This window comes from Urocitellus parryii, chromosome 1, assembly GCF_045843805.1.
Source record: "Urocitellus parryii isolate mUroPar1 chromosome 1, mUroPar1.hap1, whole genome shotgun sequence".
In the NCBI taxonomy this organism is placed as follows: domain Eukaryota; kingdom Metazoa; phylum Chordata; class Mammalia; order Rodentia; family Sciuridae; genus Urocitellus; species Urocitellus parryii.
In genome coordinates this window covers 196,549,014-196,568,040 of record NC_135531.1, presented here as the reverse complement: position 1 = coordinate 196,568,040, position 19,027 = coordinate 196,549,014, and the positions used below count along the sequence as shown (strand labels likewise).

Sequence of the window (19,027 nt, the reverse complement as noted above, 5' to 3'; positions counted from 1 at the left end):
CAAATCTTAAATGGACCTAGTAGAAGCATCAGATATTTCACATAATTTAAGAAGACAAGATGATTGAAGCACAGGGTAAACAAGGGTGTGTGGAGTTTAAACAAACAAATTTTATGAATCTACTCCACATCTCTCCCATTCCTCAGAGATGGTGACATGGAAAAGATGAGTTACATACAGAATAATTCTTCAGATTTTTAGAAATTAAAAATTATTAAAATGGTTCCCTTCTGAAACCTCTATTTCATCTTTCAAACTTTAATTTTTAAAAAAATATTTTCCAGAAAAACTTACGTACATAATGGTAGTTGGATGAATTTAATTTTATTATTTTCAAATTGTAGACAATAGTCACAAATATTATTAAATGGCACTTTGCTACATTTGAATCACTATCTTGTTTGGGATAAAATTGTTAAATAAGCCTCAATTTGTTTTTTTTTTTAATTAGTTTAGTCTTGTAATTTGATGCTTTGAATATGCTGTTTTTCCAATTACTAGTCATGACTTCATGTCAAGACCATTAATTCTCTTAAGAGTTTAAGTTCAAAATAGAGAAGCGAATGCTAACTCAGCCTGCTTCTCAGATTAGAACTGTATCACACACAAAAAATGAAGGATATCTGGCTTTTCCAGGGGTTCACATTTGTAGTGGCTAAGAGCACAGATTAAAGCCAAACTCACAGGGATCATAATCCTGACTGCTCTAAACTGGCTGGATTACATGGGGTTGTTACCTAACTTCTTGGTGCCTCAATTTTCTCATCTTTTCAATGGGATGATAATTGTATTAAGTCTGATATTTAACAGAATAACACAGACAAGGTAATTTATAAAGAACCAAAATTTCTGTGTCACAATTTTGGAGGCTTTCAATTTCAAGATGGAAGGGCTGCATCTAGTGAAAGCTAGTGGGAGTGGGCAGCAGGAGGGAATGGCAAGAGGACACATGTGAGACTGCTTGCTTCAAAACCAAGCTACTCCCTGGAAAACTAACCCATTCCCCAGACAGATAAACACATAATCTATTCATAAGATTGAAGCCCTTATGATCTTATCTAATGTTTTAAAGGTCCTGCCTCCCCATATCATAAAATGACAAATTTCAATATGAGTTTTGGAGGCAACATTGAAACAATAGCAATAATATGTTCAGTCCCTTGTTATAAAGATTAAATGGGAAAGATTCCTGGTACATAATAATTGTTGTTATACACCTTGCCCTCTACAGCAACTGGAATACCCTGAGAAGAATATGGGTGCAATTGGTGTGGCCTGCTGTCAGGAGATTCTGATGTCTAGCTCAATGCAGAGGTCACAGGCTTCTTTCTTCATACTATGTTGTTCTACTTATAACTCCCTGAGTATTTTCTTTAAAAAAAAAATACATCCTTTTAAAGAACTGAAAATTAAAGTCACTATGAGGTATAACATGGGTAAACTAATTAAGCGCAAAATCATATCACTTTAATTTTAAAATATAATTCTCATTGTTATTTAGTTTAGCAAATTTTTAACTTCCAGATTATTCTGAAACAACCTTTCGTCCCTTTCTCTGGTGAGATCTCTGAGTCAGTCTGTTGAGGCCCACCCCTGAGGCTCCATGATTTGTGCTGACTTGGGAGATACCATGCCCCCTGTAGCCACAGTGTACTATGGTAAGCCATAATGGCCAACTGAAAATAGAGTAGACTAGAAGATATTTTGAAACACAGTTGAGCATCTCCAACAGAAAGACACAGGTACTAAGGCATTGGACTTACCACAAACATAAAATGAAAAAAAACTTTTCAAAATATTTTGTAAAAAACTATAATTATATTTATTCAAGGCCTAGAACATCTGATCAGTCAGTTAAATGAAAACCTCAGGAAACTCCAAAATATTATTTATATAAAAAATACACGAAATATTTATAGTTTTCAAGTACCTTCATTAGTGTTAATGAGTATAAAAATATAGCAAGACAGAACAAATAAAAAATGTGGAACAAATAATTCTGTTTATAGCCATACTTCTTTAAAAAAATGTTATCATTTCATTTTTTTTCTTCAAGAAAAATGTTAAAAATGAACTACTAATACAATCCCTTGGAGATAACCCATTAGTATTTATCTCTTCAAGTGTTTGCTTTATGTGCATATTTACCTCTGATTCCTTTCTGATCAGATGAGGAACAACAAAAAGCTATGCTTTTAAACTTCTCAGAGAACAACCAACTTATAGAAGCACAATCTTTAGAGAGGTAGATATTTAAATAAAGTGAATCTAGATATTTCAGAATCATACCATTAAATACTTTGATGAAAAATTGTTGTTTTAAATGTATTGTTACTAAGGATTGTTTTATCATCTTAGGATTGCTTCCAATGATGTGTTCCTAACTACTATAGAGTTTTAGAAAAACAGGCAAATCACAGCAATAATTTTCTTAAAATTAAAAACATAATCTGAGAATCTGGTAAAAACAAAATTAAATCTAATTCTTATAACACTGGTGATTATAGGCATTTTATTTAAATAATTTTAATCAGAAACAGTCAATTTTAAAATGACTTTAGTTATCTTTTATGTGGAGATCTTTCATGTTTCAACTGTACTTCACCATAGGTAGATTTGCATTTTTATCCTCATACTAAGACATATATATTTGTAGCCTCTTTATGGCTCTTTAAAATTTATTTTACTAAGATATTAGTCTTAGAGAACATTTACCATGAAGAATGTTTTGTATTTAGCATTAGTCTTTTTAAAGTTACTGTATTTAAGTATGAAAAAGTGAACCCCAGGCACAAAATAGAAGAAGTCTTTTTCAGACAATAAAATGTTGATTAGTATGAATAGTTAGCATAAGTATATTTTACCCTGGCTTCTCTTAACTCAAAAAACCATTTTATGTACTTATTAAAAATGAAATGGGGAGCAATAATCATGTCATCTATATTTCTAATAGTTGGCATTTGTTTAACTCAGGCATATTTAATAAATTTTAAAATGACATTGTTTAGATATTTTTCCAATCTTGATTGGGAATGCTTTAAAGATGCACAGGAGACCTGAAATCCTCTTACTAATGTGCTTTGATATACTGTAATGACTGGAAATATTTAATGTTCAGGGCAATTGCTTTCAGATTCAGCCTCATATCCCCAGACAGTCACTATCTATAAAGGTAATTTTTTCCCTCTGGTAATTTATGAAAAACCACAACAGACATGACCACAGGCTAAGCAAATATGAGAAAATCAGTTGAATAGTCAGATCTCTCCTTGGATTCATTGTGCTCTATTCCTTCCGCCTTGCTACTGGAAGAAAAATCCACTCTTATGTTTAATGTAATTGTATCCTGAATAACTTCCTTGCCGTCCAGACTGTTACAGCAAAAGCTAACATCAAATTCTCTCTCACTTGAAGAAAATAGCAGTATTTTAAATGAACAAACTCTTGGATTGGTAATCCATTTTTATCACTGATAATGGAACCAAGGTTACAGTTTTCTATTGCAAATTTTTGTTCTATATAACATGCTAAGATAAATGCCAGCTCTTCACTTGTGTGGGAATTACAGCATAAACACTTCAAAAAGAAAATTAATAACTTTTAGAAAATTATCAAACTAATGTTTTCAGTGCCAGACGAATATTATAATGCATGCTTTTCGCTGAATTGTTATTGAAATGAAGAAGGGAAATCACTTAATGATACAAGAATAAATTGACTAAAATTAATTTCTTGCTTGGTTTTAACAATTTTAAATGAGTTGTTTAATTATAACTACTTCACATACATGATTGTCTGTACAGAAGTATGATTATCTTTAGATTTTCCTGCTTGAATGTTGCTAAGAAAGAAATTGATTTTGGGTCAGAGATCACTAAGGAATAAATTGGATTTTTTTGGTTACTATATACAATTGGCCACTAGTGAATTTTATAGGAATGGTAGTATTTTACATTGGCTCAGTGAATGAATTTGGGTTCAGATGGCCTTCTTTATGAAAATAGTATGCAACTTTTGATGCAAACTTAGCTTCTGCCCCAGAGGAAATGAGATAGCTTATTCTGAGTCAAATGTGAATGACAAAGGCCCAGGAACATGTTTTCATGTTACCCTGAATAAAATGCTCCACTTTGGAAGTGGTTACATGAACTGTTACAGTCAGTGAATAAAAGAAAGTCACAAATCAAACAGATGCATTTACCAAATATGTTGGTGGGAGGCCTTAGGGTAGGCAGACTCCAGCAGAGCTGAGAGTTCTTCTGTAGGTCACAAGAGGTTATCTTACAGCATTCTTAGCTTTAGAATTCTTAATAGTTCAGGTCTGTTAAAATTAACAATACTACCAAGCTTTTATTCTTCCCTCCCCACCCTTATTATGTGGAAAGGAGAATGAAGGGAAGGGAGGGGAATGGGAATAGGAAAGACAGTAGAATAAATCAGACATAACTTTCCTAAGTTCATACATGAACACACCACCAGTGAAACTCCACATCAGGTACAACTGCAAGGATGAGATCCTAATTAGAATAAGTTATAAGTACATGTATGTATAATATGTCAAAATACACTCTACTGTCATTTATATCTAAAAAGAACAAAAAAATATTATAAAAGAAAAGAGCATATACAGAGGCTTTTACGTAGTAGTTGGGAGGATGTTAGGTCAGACACAGAAAGTTATTTAAAAGCTGAAAATAACTATCAACCTCTACTGTCTTAAAGAAGCATTCTTAATATTTATGTGGAGCAAATACCAACATTCTATGTTCAGGAACTTTCCTGGAACCACAGCACAACAGAGTTGGAAAGGAACCTCCAGATAATCCTCAGCTCCTTCTTCAGAGGCTAAAGAACACAGGAACAGAAGATGTTAACAGAATTACCCAAATTTTTAATGAAACACAATTCAATTAAATTAATTCAGATTAACTAAATTAATTCCATGTGCTGTCTCTTCCTGATATTCCTGATCCTTTTTGCCCTATTTGGTGTTTGGCAAATTTTCTGTAAAGGTCTAGTTCGTAAATATTTTAGGTTGTGGGGCCACAGGGTCTCTTTAGCATCTGCTCAACTGGGCTGTTGTGGAACACAGTGAGTGAAGTGTCTGTGTGCAGAGTTTGAATGGGTTTTCTTGAGCAATGTACTTTCGTGGCAGATCATTTTGCTATTTGTTGAGCATTTATTTACTGTTGCAGAAGGTTCTCTGACTACCAACATTCACATCTGCAGCAAGAGAGTGGGTAGACAAGGTGTACTACACTCATGAGATACCCTTAATAGACACATTGGATTCTTCAACATTTTCTTCATTTTTTTTTTTTAAGTTTCGTTGCAAAACTGATAAATGCATTCCATTCTGGTGGAAATGTGACACTGTGGACGACTGTGGTGATGGATCTGATGAACCTGATGACTGTCGTGAGTATATTGACAAATGTTTGAATTTAGAATTCAGAGTTCCTTTTACACACACACCTGGAAAATTGAAAGTATATTTTAAGTATTTTCTAATTGGTTCTTAAAATTGAAATAAAATGGTTTTATATGACAATCTTTTAGATATAACAAAAAAAGTTGTAATGTTTTGGTATGATTCTAATAACTGTCACATTTAGAATGTTAGAATGACATAGTCAACAATTTGTATGTTTTTTTTTCTTTTGCCTAAATCTGGTTATTTGTTGAAAATTTGCATTGTTTCATGTAGCAATTGATCTTTAACTTAATATGTTCCCAGTTTGGAAGCAAAAATGGGAATTTTTTTTTAGAATGTTTTACAGTGAATGAAACTTTCCTTTTTAGGGATAGAATGGGATCCTAATTAGAATTTTTTTAACTTTTTGCTCAGTATTAAAATCCTGAAAATACTTGAAAGTCAGATTTTGTTTGCTGTTAGGCAATTTATTAAATTGCTGTAAAGTAACTACCAATTATGTCTTCAGGGCATGGTTAGATTCTACGGTTTAAGCCATCGTAGATAACTTAGGTGGTAATGGACAATCAGCAGACTTTTCCTTAATAGCCTTTTGCAGTTCACTCCATAGGTCACTCCAATATTGTCCTGTCAAGTTGAAGATGCTGGTAGTCAATCCTGATAATTCCCTCAATATCCCAATGGATGGTTGCCTTGATTTGGCCTTGACAATTGAGTTCAAGATCCTAGGATTGTATGGAAGAAAGAGAGTGTTCTGGCATAGCACTGCTACTTTCAGCTGTAGAACTTTTTCCACTGCCTAATTATAGAGCTGTTTCAAATTTAAGTTTTCTAGAAAATTACTTGCATGAGCCATGTTCCGCTACTGGTCACTACCAAGTCTAACACACAATGGAAATTTTTTCACATAGTTCATTTCTATTTTTGAAAGCAATATTTAATAAACTCAATGAGAAGGAAAATAAGTTATAAAAGTCTTTCTACTGTAATCTTTCTGTTTTTGAATGATTCACAGCTCTCTATTTTTTAAAAAAATAGTTTTTATTTTCACTCTAATTGACAACCTATACAGAATAGTAATTGTATAAAACAGGTAAAAAAAAAACATGCCTGCATTATTCTTTCTTTAAAAAAATTACTGAATTAAAGAGACTATCAAAGGAATTGGAAAACATTTTGGTTTATATATTAAAGAAAGTTATTTTGTTCTCTACAATAAACTTCCCTATGTATAGAAAAGAATGTAAATACAACTTACTGTGGTTTATAGAAATTCCAAGATTAAGCATGTTAATTTAGGCATTGTATTAACATTACAACCTTCACTGCCAAGGTGCATTATTTTCTAAGAATATATCCTGACCTGCAACAAAGCCAATAGCATGCAATTGTCTTTCTTTAAAATGTTTGCAATTCCTAAACTATAGACGTTGACTCAAATTTCATACTGGAGCCATATTGATACAAAAAATTTACTTTTTAATTCAGTGTTTGTTTAAAAAGAGAGAACAATGCAGTCATAATTTTAACTAGAGATTTAATATAATGAGTTTCTAGCATTTACGCACCTTTAGATATATGATAATCAAATACTTTAATGTCTTTTGGCAGAGGGGTACAGACATTTGTATCTGAAATTTTCTATGTATGATCCTTATCCCAATCAAGTACTGATATTTACATGCTTTATTTTTTAGTTGATAAGTAAAAATTGTATTTATTTTATTTGATGTGTTTTTATACGTATATACATTGTAGAATGGCTAAATCAAGTCATTAAACATGTGTATCACCTTACATAGTTTACCACATCCTGCTCAGGGAGGGAAATAAGTAATCATTCAGAGGTGTGGGCCAGCTGGAAATAAAAGTCTGAAGAAGTAGTATTGTATTAAGAAATAAAAACAAAAACTCAAAATAGTTTAAGTAGGGGCTTGATGGATGGAAAAGACCTGATGGGTCTGATCCTTAACAAAGAGAGAAAGCCTACCAACCTTTATTTTGTAGGGAAACACATCAGAGAAATTCCAATGGAAGGGTTCTTTAAGATAAACAAGAGGAAAGAGGCTTTGGAAAATTGGCCTGGTGGGGGCCTTGTCACTTATATAGTAATTCTTCCTCCTTCAGGAAGCTGGCACCTCAAGGCTACCAGGGTGCACTGGTATTTCTTTCACCCAAGGTTAGCAGGCATCTAAATTCAAAGTGATTGAACTCATAAATTCTATGCCAGGCATGGAATAGATCCCACTAACAATGGCCACCTGCAAATGGGCATGTCTTTCTACACCTGCACATGGAAAGATTCCCACCTGTGGCAGTCAAGCTGTCCTAGGCTATGGAGTTCAGAGCAGTAATTTATTTGTAGCTCCCGACACATAGCTACCATTTTTTTCTGTTATGTTAACATGGGAAATCTATTATTAATATTTTTCAAGCATATAATATATTGTTAGTAACCATAGTCATTATGATGTACAATGTCTCAATGTTATTCCTCCTGACTTTTCCTTTTTGACTAATATCTCCTCAATCCTCCAAATTCCCAGCTCACTTAATGATCATTTTACTCTCTGTTAGATTTTTTTTTTCAGATTCCTCACATAAATGAGATCATATAATGTTTGTATTTCTGTTCCTTGTTTTTATTTCACTTAATATTATGTTCTCCAAATTTATGCAAGTTGTGACACAGGAAAAAAATTCATTCCTTATCAAGGTCGAATACTATTCTATTGCTTTTATATGCCATTTTTTCTTTATCCATTTAAATACTGATGGAACCTTTATTGATTCCATGATATTGCTGCCATGAATAATGCTTCAATGAATATTGGAATTCAGATATGTTTTTCATATCCTGATTTCATTATTTTTCTTTGTATATGTATACCCAGTAGTGAAATTGCTGAATCATATGGTAGTTTATTTATTTATTTTTTTAATATCACCCATTCTAATATATGTGAGGTGATATTTTCATTTTTATTTTTTGGAGGAATGGTGATATTGAAACTTTTGGCTATTTTATTCTTTTCTATTTAGAATTGTTTAAGCCTGTAGAGCATTTTTTGAGTCCGTAATTTGTTTTTCATATTGACCCACTTTTCTCATATTTGGGATGGTAACTCCTTTTTCAGATATTTATTTTTGGGTCATTTCTCCCATACCATAAACCGTCTACTCTTCTAGTTGTTTCCTTTGTTGTAAAGAACCATTTTACTTTGACGAAACCTCTTGTGTATATCTTGCTTTTGTTGCCCATGCTTTTGGCATTAAATTTGAAAAAAAAAATTGTCTAGTCCAGTGTCATGAAGATTTTCCCGTATGTTTTCTCCTAACCATCCTTCACATTTCATTGATGGCATTATCTCTGTGGTCTTCAGCAAATAATTTTGACTTATAGTTGATGGTTCAACATCTTTGAACATCCATTGGTATAACACTTTGAGAGCCATGGTGAAGTGAAGTGAAAAATGGCATATATGAGTCTGTGGAGTATTTATATTTCATTTTTTTGAGTAGCTGCATCATCAAACTATGTAGATGTTAAGAGTCCCTGATAATACCTATAACTTCACCTGAGAAGACAGTAAAGCTTAATCTGAGAGTCACGTACTTGCAAATTTACATAATGATATTTATATAATGTAGTTAAGAGTGATGCATCAAGAATTCCCAGACATCATAAGTTTGTAATTACATTCCCTATGATACTCTAGTACAGAAAGCATCATTCCACTGAGAAATATGAGGGTCAGATGGGCTTCTCAGTTATTTCTCAGCTGTTCATTTCATAGTTACAACCCCCTTGATGAGAAGGTTGTTTTGACAGTAAATAAATATTAAAGAAAATTTTATATACAGTAACAGCAAATTTAGAAATGCATATTTTCAAACTATGAAAACACAAAATATCAAACAGCTTAAACATTTAGAGTGATTAGTTAACACGTTTTACAGATTGGAATCAAATAACTTTCAATTCTTTAGAACTCTCTTCTTTGGAAGGAAAGCACATATTTTCAGTTATGTTTTAAAATGTTTAAATTCTTAGTCAATGCTCTAATTATAAAAGCAGAGTTTATTTCCCAAAGAAATTTTAAAATGTCATTTATTAGTTTTAATTCACTGATTTGAACTAATAGAGTGTTATTAATGTCACAGTCAATGATCAGTAACAGACATTAGAATCATTAGTCAAAAAGTAAGTGTTTCATTGTAAATAACATTTTTTAGAAGACTTCAGAGTCCGATCATATATTCTGAGTTCTAGTTTGGATTTATAAGTTGTGCATCCTTGAGCGGACTATTAGTATCCAGGAAATGTTGCTGTAATCATTGATGTGCCTCTTATGAAACCATCAACAGAGGAATGGATAAAGAAAATGTGGCATATATACACAAAGTAATTTTACTCAGCCCTAAAGAAGAATGAAATTATAGCATTTCTTGTCAATGGATAGAAATGAACAACATCATGCTAATTGAAATAAGTTCAACTGAAAAAAGTCAAAGGTCAAATGTTTTTTCTCATATGTGGAGTTGGACCAAAATGAAGGGAAAGGGAGGGAAATCTCATAAAAATAGAAGGAAAATAAGTTGAGTAGAAGAATAGAATTGATGGGGAAAGAGGAGGGATGGGAAAGTAGTGGAATCATGGAATGGAATTGACCAAATTATTCTATGCTCATATAAAAATATACAATAGCAAATTTTGCCTTTATGTATATCTATAAAGCACTGATGTGTGTGTGTGTGTGTCTGTGTGTCTGTGTGTGTGTGTGCGCGCACACGCTTTCCTTCCATAGAAGAGAGTTCTAAAGAATTGGAAGTTATTTGATTCCAATCTGTAAAATGTGTTAACTGATCACACTAAATGTTTAAGTTGTTTGATACTTTGTGTCTTCACACACACACACACACACACACACACACATATATATATGTGTGTGTGTGTCTCTGTGTGTATATACATATGTATATACATATACACACATATGTAGATATGTAGTGTGTGTGTGTATGTATATGTATACATAGTACATACATATATATTACCAGCAGAAAAGAGGGAGGAGATTAGGGGGGATAAAAAGAGAAAGTACTGGGGACCAATGTGGAATTATAGAATTATTTTCATGCTGGTATGTTTATGTCAAAATAAACTCTAGGAATATGTATAGTTATACACTAGTAAAAACAAAAAATATCCAGGAAGCTTTTTCATTAGTCAAATGGCCATAGTGATGTCAAAGTGAGAAAGTTATAGTGCCATTAAATAAATAACTGAATGTGATAAGGTCTAGCATGATACAGAATAGATTCTCAGTAGATCCTATTATTGTTATTAATATTATTGTTATTATTTACATAAAATTAAGAATATAGCAAAAGAACATGCATTGTCATTTGGAAGTTGTTTATTAGAATAATATTTGCTTGACATGTAAGAAATATTTGCTGTATATCAGATTCTGTCCTCATACAAAATAATACTATAAGGATGAATATCAATAAATGTATTTAAATGTAACAGGTTCAGAAAATTTGCTTTAAGCAGAGCTAGAGAAAAACTATTGAGGACAGATATGCATATAATGGGCAAACCATGGGTGAGAAAGTGAACAAAAAACACTGAATTTTTTAAAAGTGATATCCAATAAGTTTTTTTTAGTTTCAGTAAATATTACTCTCCAACTTAACCTCTCAATACCACTTCATTGAAATGAAGAATTATTTATGTGATTTTTTAAATACGGTTTTTTATATTTATATGTTGTTAGCTCCTCCTTCTTAAGTTAGTTTATGAAATGTAATCTGGAAGCCATCTGAGTGCATTTCTTAGCTGTATATCTGAAGCTAACAGCTCTCTAGATGTGAGAAATTCACACTGTGCTCCAGGACATGTTTAACATAATAATGTAACAAAATACTTTTTTTTTTTTTTATTTATTTTTTTATTTTTTTTTTTATTGGTCGTTCATAACATTACATAGTTCTTAATACATCATATTACATGGTTGATTCACATGGATTATGAACTCCCGCTTTTACCCCGTATACAAATTGCTGTATCACATCAGTTTCCCTTCCATTGATTGACATATTGCCTTTCTAGTGTCTGATGTATTCTGCTGTCTGTCCTATTCTCTACTAACCCCCCTCCCCTCCCCTCGCCTCCCCTCCCCTCCCCTTTTCTCTCTCTACCCCTTCTACTGTAAATCATTTCTTCCATTTGTATTATCTTGTCTTACCCCTCCTTTCCTCTTATATGACATTTTTTATAACCCTGAGGATCGCCTTCCATTTCCATGCACTTTCCCTTCTCACTCCCTTTCCCTCCCACCTCTCATCCCTGTTTAATGTAAATCTTCTTCTCAAGCTCTTCGTCCCTACCCTGACCTTGTTCACTCTCCTTATATCAAAGGAGTCATTTGGAATTTGTTTTTTAAAGATTGACTAGCTTCACTTAGCATAATCTGCTCTAATGCCATCCATTTCCCTCCAAATTCTATGATTTTGTCATTTTTTAATGCAGAGTAATACTCCATAGTATATAAATGCCACATTTTTTTTATCCATTCATCTATTGAAGGGCATCTAGGCTGGTTCCACAGTCTTGCTATCGTGAATTGAGCTGCTATGAACATCGATGTAGCAGTGTCCCTGTAGCATGCTCTTGTTAGGGCTTTAGGGAATAGACCGAGAAGGGGAATAGCTGGGTCGAATGGTGGTTCCATTCCCAGCTTTCCAAGAAATCTCCATACTGCTTTCCAAATTGGCTGCACCAATTTGCAGTCCCACCAGCAATGAACAAGAATACTTTTAATGTCAGAAAAGCTCTGTTTAAAAAGTCATGAGCTAATATTGTCATTCTGTAATACCTGTATGTTTTCTATCTTAGCTGAATTTAAATGTCAGCCAGGCCGGTTTCAGTGTGGAACTGGACTCTGTGCTCTGCCCGCTTTCATCTGCGATGGAGAAAATGACTGTGGAGACAATTCTGATGAACTCAACTGTGGTAGGTTATAATATTCCTACAGAACGAAAACCTCATTCCTAACAGATTATGTATGTGCTGATTTAAATTCAGACATAGATCTCAGGTCAGATTTTTTATTCTCTCTGTTTTAGACACACATGTCTGCTTGTCAGGTCAGTTCAAGTGCACTAAGAACCAGAAATGCATCCCAATCAACCTTAGATGTAATGGGCAGGATGACTGTGGTGATGAGGAAGACGAAAGAGACTGTCGTAAGTTGACACCGATTGTTCATTCTTGCCTTACTTTTGACTCCCAACAGAAATTGGTCTAAAAATTATTATTCATCATAAAATCATATAGTGTAGAAAAATAAGACAGTGATTATGTTCAAATAGTTGTTACTAGGTGCCTATGGGATGGGTTATTTATGATGCTGTAATCAAAAATTGTAGAGAAAATTAAAACATGGTGATCTTTACTTTAAAATATACCTGGAGATTCAGAGAGAAATGAATGACATCTCTCATCTACATCATCCTGAAGTGAAGCATCAAAAACAGCATTGCATTTTTATTGCCCATGTTAAATAGATACAGGTAATTTTCTTCTGTTGATTTGGATACTTGAAATTAACTCCATTTTAGTTCAAGATTCCATGAAACATGTATTGAATCTATGATAAAATATATAATATCTAAGCAAAATAAGCTAAGAAAATTCCTTTTAAAAATATGTACATAAATGTTCCATTTAATAAATCTTAACAGGTTATTTGAAAGAATTATGATAAAAATATATTTTATTCTGTTCACTATTTATTTCCACCTTCATCCAAAAAATCAAACTACTTTAAATGGAAGGCAAAGAGTTTACAACAAATGCAGAGATGCATGTAAACAGGCATGCACTTGCATACACACACACACACACACACACACACACACATACACACACAGGATCTAAGGGATAGAGCACCTGTCAGGTTTTAGGTTTTCAACCAAACTACTGTCAACATTTCTGTCTTGCAGAAGTTTTATATTATTCCTCTAAAACTTTTATCAGTGAATAATGTGCAGTCATCCAGCAATTTGATTAAGATGGTGCATTCAGAATAAAGTCAGTACAAGTTCTTTATGGTTAGCCATTCTGGAAGCTGAACCATTAAACTGAGTAGGATTTGTGATGCAGTTTATAGTCTAAATCGGATGTTCACCACTTCCTTCAAAACTCAACACAACTTCTGGAGACTTTGATTGAATTTCATGATTTTTGTTCGCTCATTCATGTAATGTCCTCCAGTTTGTTTCTTTTCAATGAATTAAGTTCATAAATAAATATAAATTATTAAATTAATATGGAAAAATATTTTGAAAAACCTAAATTCTTGATTTTTTCAAATTAATTTTTACAAACATCTAATCAAATGTTTTATTGAAAATTCTGATTTTTAATCAATGTATCATTGCAGAAATATGTTTTTCCTTTTTTTGTACTAGAAAGAATATTAGAAACACATAGGTATTTGAAAGTTGACTTCCATCACTTTCAGAACATGACTAATGAATAGATAATATATTTTTGATAAATTGCCTTAAACATTGGTGTAATTGTTTTTTATATAAAAAAATAGTCTCTTCTTCTTCAAAGCTACATGTTAATAGATGTTTCTTTTCTTAAGCTGAAAACAGCTGTTCTCCTGACTATTTCCAATGTAAAACTACCAAACACTGCATTTCCAAGCTGTGGGTTTGTGATGAGGATCCGGACTGTGCAGATGCATCAGATGAAGCCAACTGTGGTGAGTGTTTTGTGAAGACATACCTCACCTATTTGTATTTGTGTCAGCATCTGACATGGTCACAGCAAAACAAATGTGAACATAATTCAAAGAGACTAAGGTCTTCCATGAGAAAATTTTCTCTCCTAGTGATATAACAACTTAGCTGTTTTAGAAAGTAGAGAGGAGTAAGACGAATAAGTATTTTTTAGTATAACTCAAAACTACTTGTAACAGTCAAATTTAAAAAGTGAGGTAAGACTCTCATCTTCCTATACTCAAGTGTGGACATGATATTAAAATTTAGTGACTAGAACAAGAAAATGACATTTTCAAATGATTCTAGAATTCATTTCTCTGCTTAAATCCATTAATTCCCCATTGATTCATTGATTGTTATTCTTCATTTTTAAACATAGTGAAGACAAAGGAAGAAAAGCTTTAAGCATGTTTTAATGGAAGTGATTACTTAAGATGGCATTTATTTTTCAAACATCAACAGTTTCATAAAAAATATTTTACTTACAATATTTCTGAATTAACATTGCCAGAAATGGAGATCACATAGTTTTGTTGAATGCATTTTATTCCATTTTGAAAGTGTCAAGAATGAAATTGAAATGAGTAGTTCCTATGTGTAACTCATTTAATCAATATTTATTAAAACTTACTGGAGTTTATTTTATAGGAAAATGTGCCAACTTCTCATTTTTAGAGATGAGAATGTATTTAGTCCAGTAATTTATTAGAAAAGACAAAATTTGTCCAAATTAAACACAGAACTTTCTGGCTGCATGGTCAAAATTGTATAAATGCATTTGCTTGATTTCCACACTATTCTCATTTAATTTTTATGGCGGAACTGGAAATAATGAAAAGCTTTAGGTGCTCTAAAATTCCATTTATGTTGAATAACACTTATAAGCTACATATGTAATCACTGGCAATAATAACATGTCTCTAAGTTGTTTTCCTAATTCTGCCTTTAGTATAATTGTGTCTTTGGAATATGTAATCCTTATAACTTATGACAGTATTATAAAATTGCCATTTACCATTCTGTGTAATTGATCTTCACATTTAATTCACAAACACTGAAATTGCATATCATCACCAGTTTTTCTATAATAATTATTAAGGATTTTAGTAGGTTGGTTTACGTTACTGGCTGGGTTGTCTTGTTGTCTTTTACATTTTTGTTTATCATGGAAAAGTGGAATAATGACATTAATTTCGAATAACTTTTTTGGCTGAAATGCTATTTTGTATATTTTATCCTCCTCACTTTGGTATGATTTAACTATTTTTGTTAGCTTATATTGCTGAAATCAATTTTGATCCATCATCTTAATTAATGGTAATGCTGAATACTTAGTTGTTGTATAGGCCAGGAAATGTTACAGACTTTACATGATTATCTCTCTTTTCTCTTTATTATCTTTATTTTACTCATAAAAAAGTGAATGAAGCACTGGAGCTTTAGGTAACTTGCCCAAAGTACCACAGCTACCATGTGGTAAACTTGGCCCTGAATCTAGGGTTGTTTGACACTGACACATCTGCTTTGAACCTCTTGTGGACATAAGAATAAATATACCTCATTCTTCCTATATAAAGAGAAAAAATATATTTAGGTACTTTTAATAATGTCATTATATGGGACTCTACCAGTCACAAATACTGGTATAATTTTGAGACCAGAATACACACACATATATATTCACAGAGGCAGGCGGGGCAGAAGTGCTGCTATTTGATTAGTCATAAACTCACGATAAAATTTCATGGTTGGTAAATGCTAAGTTAATTTCATGAAACTTCTTTATGTCATATTTTAGCATGGCATTTCACATTCCTCATTTTCTATTTTTAGTTTTTTTTTATTATTTTCAGTATTGGGAATTGTACCCAGGGTACTTAATCATTGAATCACATGCTCAGCCCTTTAAAACTTTATTTATATATATATTTTTATCTTGAGACAGGATCTCACTAAGGTGCTTAGGGCCTCGCCAAGTTGCTGAGGTTATCCTTGAACTTGTAATCCTCCTGCCATGGTTTTTGGGACTACAGGGGTGTGCCACCATATCCGACTATTATTTTAATTGTATAAATTTGTGGGATGCAGGGTGATAATTAAATATTCATACACAGTGCCCAATGACCAAATAAGGAAAGTTAACATATCTATCTCCTAAATTATGTGCAATCAGCCATTTTTTTAAAGCTACTTTTCCCACCCAACCCCCTTTTTAATTTTGAGATGGGGTCCCCCTAAATTTCTAGGCTATCCTTGAACTTAGCTATTCTACTGTCTCAGTCTCCCAAGTTGCTGGGATTACTGATATGCACCACTGCACTCAACTTCTTTTCAATTTTGGATTAATATGGAATGATTGTACACATTAATAAGGTACTGTGTAATATTTCAATACATGCATAGAATACATACTGATCAAATCAGGATGATTAACACTTTCATAAGTACATCGTATTTGAACACTTCAAGTGTCTCTCTTCTAGTTATTCATAAAATGCAATTTTGAACACTAGGCACCCACTGTGTTGTAGACTGCTAGAACTTATTACTTCTATCTAACTGTATTTTGGTACCTGTTATCTAACTTCCCTTTATCTCTCCTCCTACCTTCCCTTTCTATCCTGTCATAGTCAAATAATCCTAATATATAAAGAGGATAAGAAACCACCTCTTTTTTTAATAAAAATAAATATGTCACATATTTATGCAAATTCTATAACTACACCATGGGATTTGGATGCTTTTTCTTTGAGGCTTTCATTGAATGAGAAATAGATATATGTTTTAAAGGTTAACTCTACCATTCGAAGGTCTTATTGTTTGAGACAGTCATATGTGCTTCTTTGTGAGGAGCTTCTCTAGAAAATGCAATGTGTTTTGCTATTTCAATGTGTTTGATCCATATTCTCAGGTCCCAGCAGTGTATAGATTAGACTTGTGTTAAGTGTCTGTTGAATGATTAGTCTCTTCTCTATTGAAAAACCTCGATTTGCAATCCATTTTCATTTTAGTTTCCTTCCTTACTTTTGTAGTCCAGTGCAAATTTAGAGCGTGATTCCCTATAAACCTGTACAGTATAGCACTCTAGAAATTCACCTAGAGCTTCCTTCTTATTTATCAGCACCAGTAGTTATATTTATGTGTCATTATGTTTGATTGTATTGATTTGAAAATGCACTTAATAACATCCTAAAGAATCGTTATCTCTCAGCCCAGCTTTGGACATATTACTTGGTATGTAAGTGCCACTGGAGTTTGTGTGGTTGATAATCTAATTTTGCAACTTTTAAAAATGATTATATGGCTCTTGTTGTTCCTTTAAATATATGATATGTGTGTGCACACCATCATTGCTCCTTTAAAAGAAAGATCTTTCTATATTTTTTAAGTAGTAATAATAAGAATGAATTATTTCATTTTTTTCTAAAAAACAATAATGTGAAGAAATTACTTTCTATATGCAAGTAAGCTGCTGTTAATTCACTAATATATTTTACAGTATTATCTTGCTACATTTCATGGTAAAATTTTTGACATTATGCTTTTTTCTCACTGTTTGCTCTGCAAAATGTAATATTTTCTCCTTTTTCTTTCAGTGATGTTTCTTTGTGTGATTGTATTTGTGTGTGTGTGAGAGAAGGAGAGTAAAGCAACACTTACGTTGAAATATTTTGGTTCCAATAGAGTCTTTCAAGGATTGCCTGGCAGTATGAATGGAACCAGGAAATTTCCTTCTAGTTTTCATACAAAAAAATGAATGGCCTATATGTGAATTATTAACTAGTCTAAGTTGAATACAACACTTTTTTTTTAGCTTTCATGCTTTTATTTCTGTCTCCACCAAAAGGATGTGCAATTATTTGTTGATGTCTTATTATTTGTTGATGTCTTTTATTTATTTTTTCCTCTTAACAACATAAGAAAATGGTGAGATTTAATTTTTTTGCACAAAACTAACAAGGAGCCCACACAATGAGTCTGGAGGCATGCCAAATATTCTAGTCTCTGGATATATCCATAGTAAAAGCCATGAGAGGAAATAGCTTTTTGTTCACTAGGGATTAAAATTGATTTCACAAAGAACCCAATTTGATTTAATAAGAAAGCTGGTTGAAGCAGTTGAAATTTCAAAAAGACATTGAATCAGAAATTTAACATTCTGTTATATTTTTCTTTGAAAAACTTTATCTTTGTCATACTCCCTTCTCAAACTTTGCCAAGTTTATTTGATTCTCTAGACAGACAGACAGACACACACACACACACACACACACACACACACACATACACACTTCTCTCTCTCTCTCTCTCACACACACACACACACACACACACACACATATCTAGCTGGAGATTCAAAGTAGTATGTGAAACAAATAAGAATCTGACACTTTATGGGAAAAGAACAGAAAAGAAATGAGCAAGAAATGTAGAAATTTAAAACATTTTCCTCCTAGGCCTACTTTTGGAAAAACACTAGTTATCTTTGTTTTGATTTATAAATTTTTGGTATATAAGAGTCTACTCATGTATCCTTTGGGCTGAGATTTCCATGGAGAATATTCTACCATTTGTATTCTCAGATGTTATTCAATTTTGCCTAATGCCATGCTTGTGTGATTAAGTTGCATGCTAGTGAAAAAAAAATAATTAGAATGAAGGATTATATTGTCTTTATTCAGCACTATCTATGTGTAGTGTGGAAAGCTTGATTTTTAAAAATCCTATTAAAAGAAAGTTAGATTTGTGCTTATCAGTTAAAATCAATTTGTTATGTTTCATTTATGAGAA

The 19,027-nt window shown here is 32.4% G+C and overlaps 1 protein-coding gene across 1 annotated transcript in view; it reads left to right on the top strand.

Moving 5' to 3' along the window:
- Window positions 1-19,027, top strand: part of Lrp1b (LDL receptor related protein 1B) — a 1,492,917-nt gene that overhangs the window by 1,298,259 nt on the left and 175,631 nt on the right. The window contains exons 63-66 of the mRNA XM_077794359.1: window positions 5,325-5,418; window positions 12,339-12,455; window positions 12,569-12,688; window positions 14,098-14,217. Coding sequence (XP_077650485.1) covers window positions 5,325-5,418; window positions 12,339-12,455; window positions 12,569-12,688; window positions 14,098-14,217 — 451 coding nt within the window. The remainder of the gene's footprint in view (window positions 1-5,324; window positions 5,419-12,338; window positions 12,456-12,568; window positions 12,689-14,097; window positions 14,218-19,027) is intronic.